At 32.2% G+C, this 15624-nt stretch overlaps 2 protein-coding genes and 4 long non-coding RNA genes across 7 annotated transcripts; 4 read left to right on the top strand and 2 right to left on the bottom strand.

Annotated features, from left to right (window-relative positions):
* Positions 1–128: 128 nt before the first annotated feature.
* Positions 129–1254, top strand: LOC107361245 (AP-1 complex subunit sigma-2). Its single transcript, XM_015928025.3, has 2 exons — positions 129–689; positions 761–1254. Exons 1-2 carry the CDS (start codon positions 264–266, stop codon positions 806–808), a joined length of 474 nt encoding a protein of 157 aa, XP_015783511.1. The 5' UTR covers positions 129–263; the 3' UTR covers positions 809–1254.
* On the bottom strand, positions 1244–6808 carry LOC107361244 (uncharacterized). Of its 2 annotated transcripts, XM_015928024.3 has the most exons (8): positions 6542–6808; positions 6041–6186; positions 4804–4936; positions 4413–4637; positions 4170–4295; positions 3924–4100; positions 3218–3847; positions 1244–3148 (listed from the first exon to the last, which is right to left on the bottom strand). In XM_015928024.3, exons 1-8 carry the CDS (start codon positions 6576–6578, stop codon positions 1974–1976), a joined length of 2649 nt encoding a protein of 882 aa, XP_015783510.2. In that variant the 5' UTR covers positions 6579–6808; the 3' UTR covers positions 1244–1973. The 2 variants fall into 2 exon arrangements, with proteins under 2 accessions (XP_015783510.2, XP_015783509.2); XM_015928023.3 differs by having other exon boundaries at positions 4170–4637.
* LOC149094590 (uncharacterized) lies at positions 5101–8221 on the top strand. The gene is made up of 3 exons (XR_016199076.1): positions 5101–5580; positions 6029–6337; positions 6416–8221. It is a non-coding gene; the product is annotated as an uncharacterized LOC149094590 (long non-coding RNA).
* A 79-nt stretch (positions 8222–8300) lies between these two features.
* LOC107361246 (uncharacterized) lies at positions 8301–11890 on the top strand. Its single transcript, XR_016199077.1, has 5 exons — positions 8301–9131; positions 9208–9429; positions 9488–10355; positions 10666–10816; positions 10905–11890. It is a non-coding gene; the product is annotated as an uncharacterized LOC107361246 (long non-coding RNA).
* On the bottom strand, positions 11706–13032 carry LOC107361002 (uncharacterized). Its single transcript, XR_001568426.3, has 3 exons — positions 12814–13032; positions 12606–12705; positions 11706–12233 (listed from the first exon to the last, which is right to left on the bottom strand). It is a non-coding gene; the product is annotated as an uncharacterized LOC107361002 (long non-coding RNA).
* Positions 13033–13508: 476 nt separating this feature from the next.
* On the top strand, positions 13509–15624 carry LOC107360962 (uncharacterized). The gene is made up of 3 exons (XR_001568421.3): positions 13509–13643; positions 14098–14404; positions 14664–15624. It is a non-coding gene; the product is annotated as an uncharacterized LOC107360962 (long non-coding RNA).

The following is a 15624-nucleotide window of genomic DNA, read 5'->3' as shown; positions in this document are numbered from 1 at the left end:
ATTAAATCTGATATTAATCTTCTTTACAAGTTAACTTTCTACTTGTAATGACAGACATTTGAACTTTGCGCTCTCTGCCTGACTTTGTTTCTTGTTTTTACCTTTCATCTGTTTATCAGATAAACGGTTACCTGTTGAATAATTTTATTGTTCATTTTAAGTGGTGACATTTAACTTAATTATTGTTTGTTTGGTTGTTATTAAACGTGATGCTCATTGTCTTTTATTATTAATATAACAGCAAGTGATTACTTAAGTTTAAGATGATTCATTTTATGTTGCTGTTTAGTCGCCAAGGTAAACTCCGTCTACAAAAATGGTTTGTTCCTCACTCGGAAAAAATGAAGAAGAAGATTACTCGAGAATTGATGACCAATACATTATCAAGAAAAGCTAAACACTGTAATTTCATTGAATGGAGAGATTTAAAGATCGTTTACAAGCGTTATGCCAGTCTTTATTTCCTTTGCGGAGTTGAGCAGAAAGATAATGAACTCATCTGCTTGGAGTTAATCCATCGTTATGTTGAATTACTGGATAAATATTTTGGTTCTGTTTGCGAGCTAGATATTATATTTAATTTCGAGAAAGCTTATTTCATTCTCGACGAGTTTTTGATTGGTGGTGAAGTTCATGAAACGAGTAAAAAATTGGTTCTTAAAGCTATAAGTAGTCAAGATATACTTCAGGTAAGATTACATCAAAATATAACTTTAAAACACAGATTCATCTAAAAGCAAATTATTTTCATTTTTTATAGGAAGAAGAGATTCCGCAGGGCTTTTTTGAAGACCAAGGCCTAGGATGATTTGACCGGCACGAGCTAAGAGTATTAATCTAATACTTGCAATTCCAAAATCAGACCAAATTCAATCAACAAAACTTGTTTATGTGTCAAGAAATATGACATGAAAACAATTGCTTTGATCTTCTATTTCTTCAATTTTCAACACAGCTGTTTAAAGAGGTATTCCAGCAAAAATTTTGTATTATATTATTTTAATGCTGTTTCTGAAAGCCCAAAAAGATAGGATTAATATTCAAAATCTTTGAGATACACTTAAAGATCACTCATCTAAAGATATCACTAAAGACTAATCAATTCCAGTAAAAAAGGGCAGATGCTGATGCATGGTGAATTAAAAGACTTGAATCAAGATTTCGTGGATTGTCTATGAATATCATTCATTGCGTGGTAATTGGTAAATTCAAGAAAAATTAACAAATAAAAACAACATTGTAATTAACCCAAAATTCCTATGGCATCTTTATTTAATGATGAAAATATTTTACACCAATAATAATTTGAAAGAAGTGTTTATGAATTGTTTCAACTGGCTGATGAAAAGGATGTACCAATTGAAAGAATCGAAATGAGAAGAAGAAAGATTAAAGTAAACATTGAATCAATTCTTACAATTAATCCGTAATATATTATTCAACCAGGCGATTATCAATAGCAAGTCTTATAAGGAAAAGATTTGATTAACTGGCTGAGATTCACACGATAAGATTCATCTAAATTTGTAAGTTTGTATTTAACATCGTGATATTAGATTGGCAGTTCGTTGAAACAATTAATAAGGTAGCAGAGGATGGTAATTGAATATTTTCTCTCACTTTCAAATGCACACTTTTGAAACAGTAATTCTGTAATGATGATGGAATGAAGACGAAGATGGCGACAATGATAATGAGGATGAAAATAATGATGGCAATGATGATGAAGATATAGTTTTTAAAAAATGAGAAAAAAAGGAATTAAAAGGCTATCATTTCCTCTATTATTTTAAGTTGATTGGCGATGAATAAATTGTTCTCGAGCCTATTGAACTTATTTTTATCTGACTACATCTTGATATACGATTTGATCCCAAAAATTATTCAAGCTTGCTAAATCCAAGACCACAAAATCCAATTTTTGTAATTGTTTCCCTAAACTTTAAATGTCAAGACTATCCTTAAGATACTCTTTAATTTTGGGCTCGGTATCGGGTTGTTCGTCGTCGAGCATAGCTTCGGTTTCTTAATTGTGATCTATTATTTGCTCTACCTCGAGAAACTCGGGCTACTCGGTTCACTCTTCGAGCGGATCGTTGAGAGTTTGATCCTCTTTGAGATGCAGCTCGTTGTCGAGATGATGATCTAGATGCTGGTCGAGATCGAGATCGTGTTGATGCTCTTGTTGATGTCCTAGATCCTCGAGTTCGAGAGATTCTAGCTGGAGATGATCGTCGATTGGCAAGTCGATATCTAGAGGCAGCAGAAGGTGAGACACCCTTGACTGATCCATAACCAGCAACATTGGTACCAGTGGCAGGTGCAGTTTCATCAATTGGCCCTGGTCCTACTCCAGCTCCTGCAGCGGCTCCAGCTGCTGTTGCTCCTCCTTCACCAGATCCTGAGTCAGAGGTTACACCAGATTCACCATCAGAACCCATTGTATTATCGATTCCTGAAGATGAGACGGATGTAGGAGTTGATGGAGATAAAGGTCCTTTAGTTGAACCTGGAAGTCCTCCCATGCCAGATTGATCTACAGCTCCACCATCAGCGGAGTATGGACCGACATTGTCAGTAGCAGTTTCGGGTTGACCATCAACATCAACATTTTCTTCAACACCATCTTCCTTGTTTTGAATTGAACTGTCGGTAACACCTTCATCTGAGCTTCCAGGTAATCTTGCCGAGTCGTCAGGGTTTCCCATGCTTCCTTCTGATCTTCCAGCATCATCTTGACCCATGTCAGAGATAATTCCGTCATCAGTCATAGGTCCAGCTGATGGACCAGCAATTTGTCCACCATCAGAGCCTGTCATTGGTCCAACTCCATCCATGGGACTCATTCCAGGTTCAGCAGAGTCAATGTCAGCTTCACCATTCACGTTACTAGAATCATCAGCTCCTCCACTTTGAGATGGTTTATCGATTGAGCCTCCGGAAACTGAGGTTCCTGGAGTTCGTTGTCCAAAGTCTGTATTTAATCCTGATCCTGAGTTAGGAGCAGGTGATGAACTGGGTCCAGCGATACCATTATCTGCTCCTGAACCAACGGTTTGTCCATCATCGAGTGATCTGCCAGCGGGATTCATGACTGGACCAGTTCCTGAACTAGCTCCAGATCCAGTTATAGGAACTCCTTCGGCGTCTAAATTATTAAAATAAATATATGTAATTAGTGGTTCAAAATTCACTTAATTATGATTTCCAAACTAACCTTTGTAAAGTTTTTCATTGAGATTATATAAAGCTGGAGCTTCATTGCAGTCAAAATCATACCACCAAACACAGACAAAATTACGTTGACTGAAAACGGTTCCGTTTGGACATAAAAATGAGTCTTTTCTACCATCCATTTGACAAATATGGAAAACTTGACATTGTGCATCAACATCAGCATAATAACCAGGATAACCAACATCATTACACTTGAATGGAGTATTTGGAACTGTATAAAGAATTGGATAATCTCGTCCAGGCTCCCCGCGAATAGCATCTCGTAGCCAGTCGATTGGATTACCACTTCGATGGTGACCAGAGTCATGAGAATAAGAACCATCATCACCATGTCCGCCTGAGTTTGATCCATCAGATGGACCACCACTGTAACCAGAAACACCAGATCCTTCACCGCCGCTAGTAGGTTTAGGTGCTGCGCCAGAGTCACCATTAATACCACTTCCAGTTGAGTCTACAACATTTGTCATACCAGGTAATCCTGAATCAGCTCCGTTTGAGACTCCGTTTCCGGAATAACCATTTGTAGTAGTAGTTGGGAAGCCTGTACCGCTGGCAACACCATTTGTTCCAGGGTAATTGTTTCCATTTCTGTTTCCATTTGTTAATCCTATGAATTAGAAATAAAGCGATTAAAATTAAATTCATTCAAATTAATAAAACCATTTTGATGTTATTTATTCTACCTTGACCATTAACTCTTGAGCCTCCATTACCATTCATTGAGATTCCATTACCATTTAATGGGCCACGACCCATTCGGTTACCACTTGTAGCTCCAGGAGAACCTCCATTTGAATAAGTAACGCTACTTCCACCATTCATTCCATTGTTAACTCCATTGCTGTAACCAACACCGTTGCCTGATAAAATTTACAAAAATATAACCAAAAGTTAATTATCAATGAATAAGCTCAGTTGAAATTATTTACCATTTGTTCCAACTCCTGGTGCGCGAGAACCGTTTCCGTTCACGGGTCTTTTAACACCTCCAACACCATTTGAGCCAGAATAGCCACTAGGTGTAGTACCAGTTGGATAACCAGAGCTAGTTGAACCTGGAATATTTTGTTGATTAACTCCATTGTTTAAACCTGGTCTAAGATTATTTGGCCCAAAGGATCCTGAAGATGGACCTTGTGAGTTGCCTTCATTATCAATTGGTCCTTGCTCACCGATTCCTGATTGAACATTAGGAGTAACATCATTAGGCTCGGCATCATCAACTAAACCGGTGGATGTTGGTGTTGAAATTGGTGAACCATCGCCAGCATAAGATCCTCCTGAGGGTTCATCTGAATTACTGGAAACTCCAGGAGAAAGAGATGATGATGGAGAAAATGATGATGAACCATCACCGAGACCAGTTGGAACGGTTGTTGTATCCAAGTCACCTTCCCCTTTAGGTCAATGAAAACATTAAAACAAGAGTAACATTAGAATGAGAGCAATTAATGAAGAAGAAAGAAAAAGTGGTAATTAATTTATCTCACGATCGTTAAAAGCTTATGTGAGAGAAATTTTTTTCACATCATCATTTCATCATTATACTACAATGATACTCACTTAATTGTTGATCTGGTCGAACACCATTTCCGTTAACTCCACCTCCAACGGTATTTGATCCACCATTGATTCCGTTAACAGAATTAGGTGAATCGGTCAACTGTTGTACTTGACCATCATCTTCTCGAGGTGCCTAAATAACAATTAAAAAATAACAATTTGTCAACATAATGGTAATAATAATGTACAGAATAAATTTAAGGTTAAAAACAAGTTCAATAACTATGATTGAAACAAAATGAATTGACAAGTCTCACTCTTTGCTCACAGGTTTATACACTTTGTGATTATTGAACTAACCCTTCAACCCTTAATACCGCAACTTTTAATTAAACACAATAAAACCTACGCTTTATTAACCAAATTTAATATTATGTTTTCATTTTCATTTAAATTATCTTCTGATTTTATCATTCTTTCTTACTCAAATTAACTTGATTATCATGTTCAACTGCGTACTTCTGGATTTATCTCTCTATTTACATGTTAACTTGATTTCATCTAAAGATAGTTATGTTGATTTGACCGCGCTTAACTACTATTACTTTTAATCATACATTAATAGTATTTTGGATAAGATTTACTTTGTTTAATCGAGATTAAATTGTAACCTCACGGCGTAACTAATCAGTCAACATCACTCCTACAAGCAACATAATTACCCGTTAAATCTACCCTGGTAATTTGTTATTTTTTTGCCTAAATTTACCTCTTTTAATCCATTTCTATCTTTTTTACTTCCCTTCATCTTTTCCATCTTCTTCATCTGCATCTCATGTAAGTTGTTGGACTTCTTTTTCCTTTTTTACATCATTCATTCTCATGTAACTATTATTTTACCCTTTACCTTCCAAGTATTCAATTGATATTGATGAATTTTCCGTCAACACAAAAATCAATTGAAACACATAAACACATTGAAAGGTAAAGAATTGCATTTCATTACAAAAGTCAATTCAATTTTGAGGATGAAAAAGCCATCTTTTGCCTTTTTACAAGCCTTCTGAAAAACCATTAACTGTAATCATCAATATTTTAAGTTTTCACATTTAACTCTTTTCTGCATTATTTCACTTCTCTTTATCAAAATTATTGCCAAATATTCTTTTAAGTTGATCTATTTATTATCAATGATTTGTTCAATTTCAAAAGGCTATCCAAAGATCCAAGTATTCCAGGAAATGAATTTAATTTCATCTTCTCTTTCTTAATTCAATTATATTAGTCAATTACTTACTGATTGGAAGCGGACACCTCTTCGATAACCATACTGTGGCCTGGATCGAGATCTTTGCGATAAATTATTTGATCTTCGACCTGGTGAAGGCGGATAACGATTATCAAAATAAGCTCCTTGAGCATGGAGTTCACTGATTACAAATCCTGCCAATAAACAAGAAAAGATATATTAACAATAATTTTGACATCAACACAACAAAGCGAAACGTTTTCAACTGTTAAATTGCAATTCTAATTCTTAAGAATATCAACTCAACAAATGCTTTTGTTCCGAATCCACTGTCAAGATGAATTAGTAAGGTTTCAAAATATCTAATCACTTTGTTTGAAACACTCAATTCTTTTTACTAATCTTAATTCAATCTTTCAACAGATTCACATCAACTTGGAATTCAAAGATTGGAAATCAAAATAGCTAGTAATCCAATGAATATTATTGGACAGCAATTTGTTGAAAAGGCTTTGTTCAAGTTGCACTTTACGGCAATGATAGACTTACCTAAGATGAATAGGAATCCGAATGTAATTATCCTCATGATTTACCAAATAAGCTCGATTTGTTGAACAATATGATGAACTTGGGAGAATCGATGAACACTGATATTATTCCTTAATATGCGTCGATTTGTACCCGCTGTGTACAGATGAATGAACAAAGTTAAAATTTACTTGCAACAGAAGACTTGGATTTTTGCTTTGCTGTTGATTTCACTGGTGAAACTGGCAAATAACTAACTTTGATATTGTTACAAGATGAAGATGATTCGAACTGATGTACAATTTAAATTATGTACCGTCTTTATATACTAATTTCACAATTTAAGGTGTTGGTTAAAGACGATAGAGACACAGTGAGAGTAGGCTGTCTCTCGAACTATCTCAAGCACAGTTCGAGTTGTTGCTGAGTACAAGTGGATACCAAGAAAAGAAAGAAGTTTGTGGGACTGGACCGATAGTGACCAGTTTTTTTTCATGCAGACGAAAGTGAAAGCCTTTAATTCACTTTCATTCAACAAAAGAAAGTCGAATCTTCTGGCCTCCTTTCTTACTCTCTTCATCTTCCCTCTTCATCAACATGTAAACCATCTTCACTCTCAACTGAAACAATAAGCTCCACCAAATAGAACGTTATTTCCATTCATTTCAACATTGATTTTATTTTTAAACAATTCTTCATCTTTTTCTCCTTGATTTAAATCGTCATTGGATAATGATAAATCATCATCACCATCATAATGAACAACAACAGCCAGACCAACATACTTAACGAAATAGTTTAAAATGAAACACACAATTGAAGGTCCATTTGGTAGCGATCTGATTAATCTAATTAACGAATACAATGTTTTCTCGATGATCTCACAAGTTTCCTTAGATTTTATTCAAATTACTACCTATCATCATCAACATCATCATCTTATTTCACTCAATAATCATTATTGAACACTACAATAATCATGGCCATTAATTTATTTTCATTTAACATCTTTATCGATAATCATTACTGAAATATTTCAATATCCCGATGACCGTGAGATATATTTTCGTTAGCCACCAATTAATATTGTAAGCGCTTTAAATAATGTAAAGTACAAATTGAAAATTGTTAATTTGATTAACTTTTTTACTAATTTCACAATCTATTCTTGTTACTGAACAGCTTGATTTAGTTAACTTTAGATTGGGCTGCAATCATTGAGTCTAAATTCATTTGAAAGTGTATTTCATCGATGTCGCCAATTAACTCAATTATTTTAGCTGGTAACATCTTTTTAATAGCAACTGATTGCAACTGTTGAATACACTTGAATATTTCCGTTCACTTGACAATCTGATGATTACAATTGATGAAACTCAATTATCTTTCCTCTATTATTTGAAAAGCCTGAAATTTGCTGTTGAATTGAAACATTAATTTATGATGAATAATAATTAACAAGATAATGTATTAATGTTTGAATTTTTCATTGTTAAATTTTGTTTTTGCGTGATGTTGATTAGTTATTGCTGTTATTACATTTCAGTTTTACACTATTCCTTGACTCGTGTTTGTCTAATTTAAAAAAGAGCCAAATGCTGTCCATTTAGATGTTGATGATGAAAAGGAGAAGATTTTTGATGAAATTGCTCGAAAAATTTGACTGTTGAAGTTGAATTAAAAGTTGATTATTTCACTTCACTTCATTTCATTTTCAATTGTTGCTCTTTCATTTTCACTTTTCAACGTGTTAATCTTGATCAACCTTTTGTTGCCATTAAAACAACAAGAATAGATTACATTGCGTGTTTCATGATCAAGTTTACTTCACAAACTCGCATTCTAACAATCTTTAAGTAAATATATTGGATTAAATTTGATGAAATTTGATGATTAATTTAAATTAACAATAGATATTTTCAATTTTACATTCACCATTCTATGTGACTAACAACAGGCCTATTCATTCATTGTTAACGAAGCAACCTGTTATTGTATTCATCAACAGTTGTCTCTTCCTGATTAATCTAATATTTAACCAACGTTCATCTAAATTTGAATATTTAATTTAAATTTAATCCTACAATTGAAATTAAATTATCTAACTTGATGCTTTGTAATTGCAGTTATTGAGCAAACCGCTATTCAATTGTAAATTATGCGACTTGCCCGTTAACCAGCTTTCACTTGTCTTGTTTACATTCCCATTGTTTCAAATTCAGTGATAAATTGCCTTGTTAAATAATTTCATCAAATTAATTGCAACATTTTTGATTTTTATTAAATTCCTCAAATTTTTATCCACTTAAATGTATTTAATTATTAAATTCACTTTCTTCTGTGCTTTATCGCCATTATAAACACCTTCATCTATAATATCAGATGTTTTCCAAATGGAGCCGTTAGCTTTGGTAACTGGGATCATTAAACTCTTGGTTAATTTTGAAAAATTAATTCATGTAAATCTATTTATGATTAAACCTGTTGTTTCAATTTGATCACATTACAAGTCCTTGCATTTATTTTCAAATCAATGCAGTTTTTTGCTTGTGGTTTGGTTATTGACTAATTCAAAGGGAAACCTTTGTTTTCGTGAAACTATCTTTTCAGGGTAATCCTTTAAATTTTAATTTAATTTCATCATTCAATCATGATTACTAACATTTTTTATTCTTCCTTTTCCCTAGAGCGAAGGTTGATTCAAGTTAGCTGCAACTGATAACGGATTGATGCATTAGAAACAATTGATTTATATTTTTAATGGTCATATTAATATGACAATGAACAAGCCATTGCCATTGGAACTGGACTCTGATTTGATCATCAATATTTTTCAAAATGGAATCAATAGATTTTCATTACCGTCTCGCCTCAGTTTATTCATCATGTTGAAATATTCACAGAGCAAGGTAAGATCGTAAACAAATATCTTGATGTTGATTTGACTTTCACTTTTTCAATCAACAGTTGTCTCGCTATTGTCAACAAAGTATCCGAATCTGAATGTCAAACAAACTTGAGTTGATGGATTCTTAAGGCAACAAACAAGAATAATGAAGAAGACGAAAGAAGAGGAGATTTAGAAGTGTTAAAGGCTAAAAGAAGGAGTCCAAAAGAAGAGAATCAAAGAAATATTAAAGCAATAATAAGTATTGAAAATTACATTTAGCTGTGTAATTTGAAAAGGCTTAACCAAAATCACCAAACTCTTCACTTTATCCTTCTAATGCTATCCTTTTCTAAAATTGTTGGTATTGTGGTATCGATGAAGTCTCTTGTTTTCCAGTTACAGATAATAAATACAAACAAATTTGGTGGTTTATTGGGAGTCATTCAGATCTACCTACCACTTGATGTACCCATACTATACTTTTGATAGTCTCTTGATTAACCTTGACTGTGACAAGATTCATCAACTTCACTTTCTGTTTTATTTGTCAAAGCGATTATCAACATCATCTCCATCAACAGTCAAAACTATTGTCTAACTTCACAACAATCACGATTATTTTTAATTTACCCTTGATTATTGAAGTCAATCTTAATCCTTTATTCAACACGAATTATCCTTCTTGTTTCTCTTCAATATTATTCTGAACAATCAATCTCAAGCAGACCTGTTTGACTAACTTCAAGCAATAGACTGAACTTTGAAAATTGATGATGGATCATTGTTATTCAAAGCTGAGATGATACAATGTATTCCGAACAATGTGACAATATTTCACACAGGAATGATGGACAATCTATCAAAGAAGCGACAATTTCTTGGTGGTTTGGTTTCAAGTGTCAAGTACAATTCACAGATTTCAGAAGTAAAATATTGCCCTAAAAGGTAGAAATTATTTCCAAATATTTCCATCAATTTCAATGTTTTGTCTAAATGCATCAATTGTGAGGACACATTTTACCGGAAACAATCAGCCGAAGAAAACTTTGATTGTGAGATTGATCATTGAAATTGAAAGTCAAGTTGAACTTATTTAAGCTTAAATGAATCATAATGATGTCCAATTAACCAGTTATACTATGCTATGGTCATATCAATCAGACCGGTTAATAGATGATATAGTTTAAGACAAAAAGGTACAATTGTAACCCCAATTAACCCTTCTCATCTCTACCTTTTTTCATTGCCGATTCAGTTTAAAAGGAAATGTACAGCCAATGATCACGATTTGTGGAACATATTATCATTATCATTTCTGGAATTTATTGTTATAATCTATTACATTATCAAGTTTCATCATATTAAGTATTGCAATCATGAAAAAGATTGATATTGATTAAATCAAAGTAAGTAGTAAACTGGCAACTTCAGGTGTAACACTTGATTCCGTTAATCATCTTATTGATACCTTTCTTTTTCTCTCTCTTTTTTCAGATTTTACTTTCCAATTTCCTGCCAATTACCTTAATATCCTCATCAGTCCCGTTTGATTATTGATTTTACCTTGAAAATGTAACCAACCTTTCCAGTTGGCCAACACTTTGGTGAACAATGTCAGCATTAAACGGATCGTTAACGGTCAAATAGTTTAACAAAAGCACCATCAACCGTGTATTGTTGTGCTGTCACAATCAAATGGTCCCAAGCAAATCGTTCTGATTCATATGAGTATTTCCCAAACCTGATATTATCAATTTAATGTTTAATCATTTGGTTAAATCTACGAATCACAATTCAGATGCAAACGAGAAAAGCGTCAAATTCAATGTTTACATGGAATTACATTAAAATCTTTGGTATTCTGGATCGATCCTTGATTAACCAAATTTGAATTGTGAATGGAATGAATTAATCCAGTTTCATGATGTTCAGTTGAACCATGATTTGACACAGTCTGCAACCACAATTGTATCATTTGTTGAGTTTATTTCCTAATATTTATTTTATTCATTGTACTGAATAATTTTATTTGCTTTACCTTTCGTTAGCAAATCTTTGTGATGCATCCATTCAAAGATTGGTATAATTATCATCAGAAGAGAATGAAAAATGATTAATTATTTTAATATTTCACTTTTGTGTGAAACATTAATCAAACAGAATCATTATTATGTTGATTGAGATGTTAACCTTTGGATTGAAAGAAAGGCTAAAAAATCAAATGAAAAATTTAACAATAAAAAACAAAAAAACGCGTTAAATTATTGAAAAAATATGTGCATCAGAAATTACATGTTTATTATTATGATTATTTTAATATTATGATTTCAACTTTCTTTTTTTCATTGATAATATAATTACATTTGATAGTTCATGTTTACAAAACTTGTTGATGGATGCAAGAGATTCGGTGCATATGATTAGTGTAGATTGTAAATTGAAACGTTAATTAACATTAAAATTGTTTGCTTTTTCTTTTATTTAATGAGAATTAGATTTCAATGTTGATTGTGATTTTACTGGTGTTTGATTGACGTGGTCATGAATCCATAATCAATCACGTAATCGGATATATATTAACTCAACTTCATCAAATGACCAATTATGAACGGGGAAAAGAAGACTGTTCATGATCAAAATCAATTTACTCAATAAACCACAAAATTAAATTAATAATCTCAATTACATCGTGTAATTCATCAATTGAATTAATAAACATTGATGCTTCTCGATGATTGCTGACCCTTAATTGGTGGTTTTCAATTCATTGACTGGTCAATCAAGTGTTGATGAAAGTTGCCAAGTTGGTCATTCTTCCAGTTTCTGTTGGAAGAGAGACAGAGAAAATATTCACATTAATATCAATATCTTTTGCAATTTAATTCATCATTTTGTTAATTCAGTTGTCTTGGAAAGTATTTAATTGTTGTTGTTTTTTGGTACAAAAACTGCTTAATTTTTTGAGGCCAAATTGGTCAAGGTTGAGTAAAACAAGGAAGGATTCACATTTGTATATTTTGTTCACTTGATTATATTGTATGATATAGATAATTAAAAAAAAGATTCAACTGCAAACCCTAATACAATTACAATAACAATAACAATCAAATGCTGATATTAACAATAATGATAATCATATTGGACGTGAAAGAAAAAAATGAAATGATTTAGCCATAAATTTTGAGCTTCTCTTACCTCTCCAGCTTATAGCCAATTCATCAGCAGTCAGGCCAAAAACAATTGTTTAATTTAATTAACTTGATTGGTTAGATAGCCATATATTGAATTGTTTATACTAGGTGGTTAGTATTGAATGAGAAGGGAGAGAGAAATGGAAATAAATTAGAGAATTAATGATTAAGAAAATAAAATATAATGAAGTAAAGATTAAATGAAAGATTACCTGTAAACATGAAGAGATGATCACCATTTACTTTCCAAATATTTCAACTTGATTATAGTGTGTGTTGGGTATGTGGTTAATTGTGTTGATTTGGTTAAAAAGATGAAGAAGTTAATCATTGAGTTAAATTTATTATTACTAATAAATCATTTGAGCAATTACTTGAAATTGAAAGTTTAATGTTACCATTTAAGTAAACAAAGCAAATTTGACCCTAACAAGAGGGGTTGATACAAAATTGCAATCAGCTTCGGACTTTTATTATTATAACTTTATTAATCCATATTAGTCTGATTAATAGATGAATTTTAAATTTCGCAAATTAATCAGAAAAAGATAAAAATTAATCAATAATCAATAGAGCTACAATGAGTAATAACCACAATAATAAGCAACTGGTAAGCAACATTTGGAGTTGCATGATAAAATTGAGGTTCGTAATATTTCAATCTATTGAGATTAAGATTCAAAATATTGACCTTAATGTGATTCATTTTTCAGTCCAGAGTTTAGTACAATTAATTTGAATATAAAATACAAGCTGAAGGATAAAAAATGTCACAAAAATGAAAATTAGATGTATTTTCAATTTGAATTGGTCGCCGTTTGATTTGGCGGTTTACTTGCATGCTGTTGCTTGTGACTCACGCTCAACCTTTTCTATTAAACGCTACAGTTTCCAGTTTTTGCTTCACTTTGATGAGAATCCTGTGACCATTTAATTAGTGACTACAATTATAATTGATATTTTTGTGTGTTCACTGTTAATTGACAGCCAAGTTAACACCGCCTTCATCATTTTGTCACAATTGTATGCCTTTAATTGTAATGTAAGTAAAAAAAAAGCCAAATTGAAACACTCAACTGAATCCAATAGGAAAGTGTATGTTAAGTAAAAAAAGGATTGTTTACCTCTGCCTTTATATTCACCTTTACCTTTGCCTTTTCGTTTATGAATACACGTTAATGTCTTGTTTTTATTTATTGCCACTTATTAACATTCCAAATTCAATTAATCTGGGAATATTTTTTATTTCATTGCATAACTTAACTCGCTTTTTTGTCCGACTAACTCTCATGTTAACTTGTCTGTCTCCTTAATAATTGTCAACTTGTAGGCCATTTATTAATATAAATGTATCATTATATTACAAACCAACTCCACCTTTTCTCAGGTTACCTGTGACCTTAGCTCAATCCTGTAATCTTGGTAACAATTGATGTTTCTCTGGTTAAAAAGTAACCGTCATCTTCTCTCTTTTTTCCGCTTAATTTTCCCATTAGAAGGCATCAATAATGGTTAGACATGTTATACTGAAGTAATCAGTCTTACATTGCCAGGATAACCTGATGATAAACTTAATGATTGGACAACAAGCTAAATGTAATGGATAATTGTAAATGTTTTACCGAATCAATCAACCACCGATGGAAACCTGTTATTATCAAATGTAAACAGTGAAATCATCCGATAGTTTCACTTGTTAATCATGCTAATCAGTTTGATTTGCTGTTATGATACAATTCAATTTCCAGACTCCAAATTGACAAAAATTGGTATAACAAGCTGAAGTTGAAGCTAGAAGGTCAGGTAATGTAACAATAAGATGCTCTGATCAATAGATGATGAATAACAATCATCTTTTTCTTTTTATTGTCATATTTTTAATTCCATCATCTTACAGTTGTTTACTTAAATCTCACAAAGTATCTTGATCATTATTGATTTTAAAATTTAAATTGTTTGGTCAAAAAATTTTGAAGGAGAAAGTAAATAACCCAATAGTTAACATTACTACTAAACTTGACATTAACAAGTTGTTTTTTTACTTTTCATTGATTCATTTCAGACAGTTTGGTATTGAATTTTGGTCGAGGAAAACAAGAAAACCAATCAGGATCCCAATCAACGATAACCGTGATTAAATCCATGACATTTGATCATCTGTAATGGTGCTTGATCAAGAAATCATCAAATGTCACTTAGGAAAAAAAGCAAAGGCAAAAAGGTTAATCTTGGTGCCGTTAAACCGCTAATCAACCAACAATACGTAGCCTCTCATCATTTGCTGATTGTAATTTTATATGATTCACATAAACTAAAGAGACGGATCAATATTCATTACAAGATTAATCAATTAATGGTAAAGGAAGGCAAAGAAGCGCATAATGAAACAATGAAAGCAAGCAAGAAGGCAATTAAAATTAATGGCTATCCAAATAAAGGGAACACCTTGAGGTGAACACAAAACGATGATGATTTACATTGTTCAAGCAAATAGAAACAATAAATCTAAATTGTCAAATAATGTAAATTACAATAGTGTAACATATGTAAATTGTGTACCGTGCAATAGCAATTAATTGTTAATTGATCAGCTGAGACACAATGTACACATATGCATGTAATACCGATTGTATTGAATATTGAAGGATGAAACATGAAGAAATGAAAAAAATATATAATACTGACTGATAATGTTCATTACTTTTGACCCTGACATGAAACAAAATCTTTCCTCATCAAATTCTTCTTCTTCTTACCTTTTTCCTTCATCCCAATTCTCATAAGGTTAACCATAAGAGGCTAACTTTTTCCCTTGACCAATTATATCAAGAGCATAGGTCATTCATGATGATATTGTTGACGATCATGATCATTGTAACATTCATTGTAACCACAAGAGTCAATCTTGAGCCTGAAAAAAAACATTTATTTTCAAATGTGAATTACATTGTTTCACTTGCTTTTACCTTTAATGGAAACAATATAATCAAGGACAATTAAAGACAATTCCTGAGAAAAGTTAA

This window comes from Tetranychus urticae, chromosome 1, assembly GCF_039701765.1.
Source record: "Tetranychus urticae isolate SD_2017Ah chromosome 1, NJAU_TeUrti_SD_1.0, whole genome shotgun sequence".
Taxonomy (NCBI): domain Eukaryota; kingdom Metazoa; phylum Arthropoda; class Arachnida; order Trombidiformes; family Tetranychidae; genus Tetranychus; species Tetranychus urticae.
This window is presented reverse-complemented; position numbering and strand designations above follow the sequence as displayed.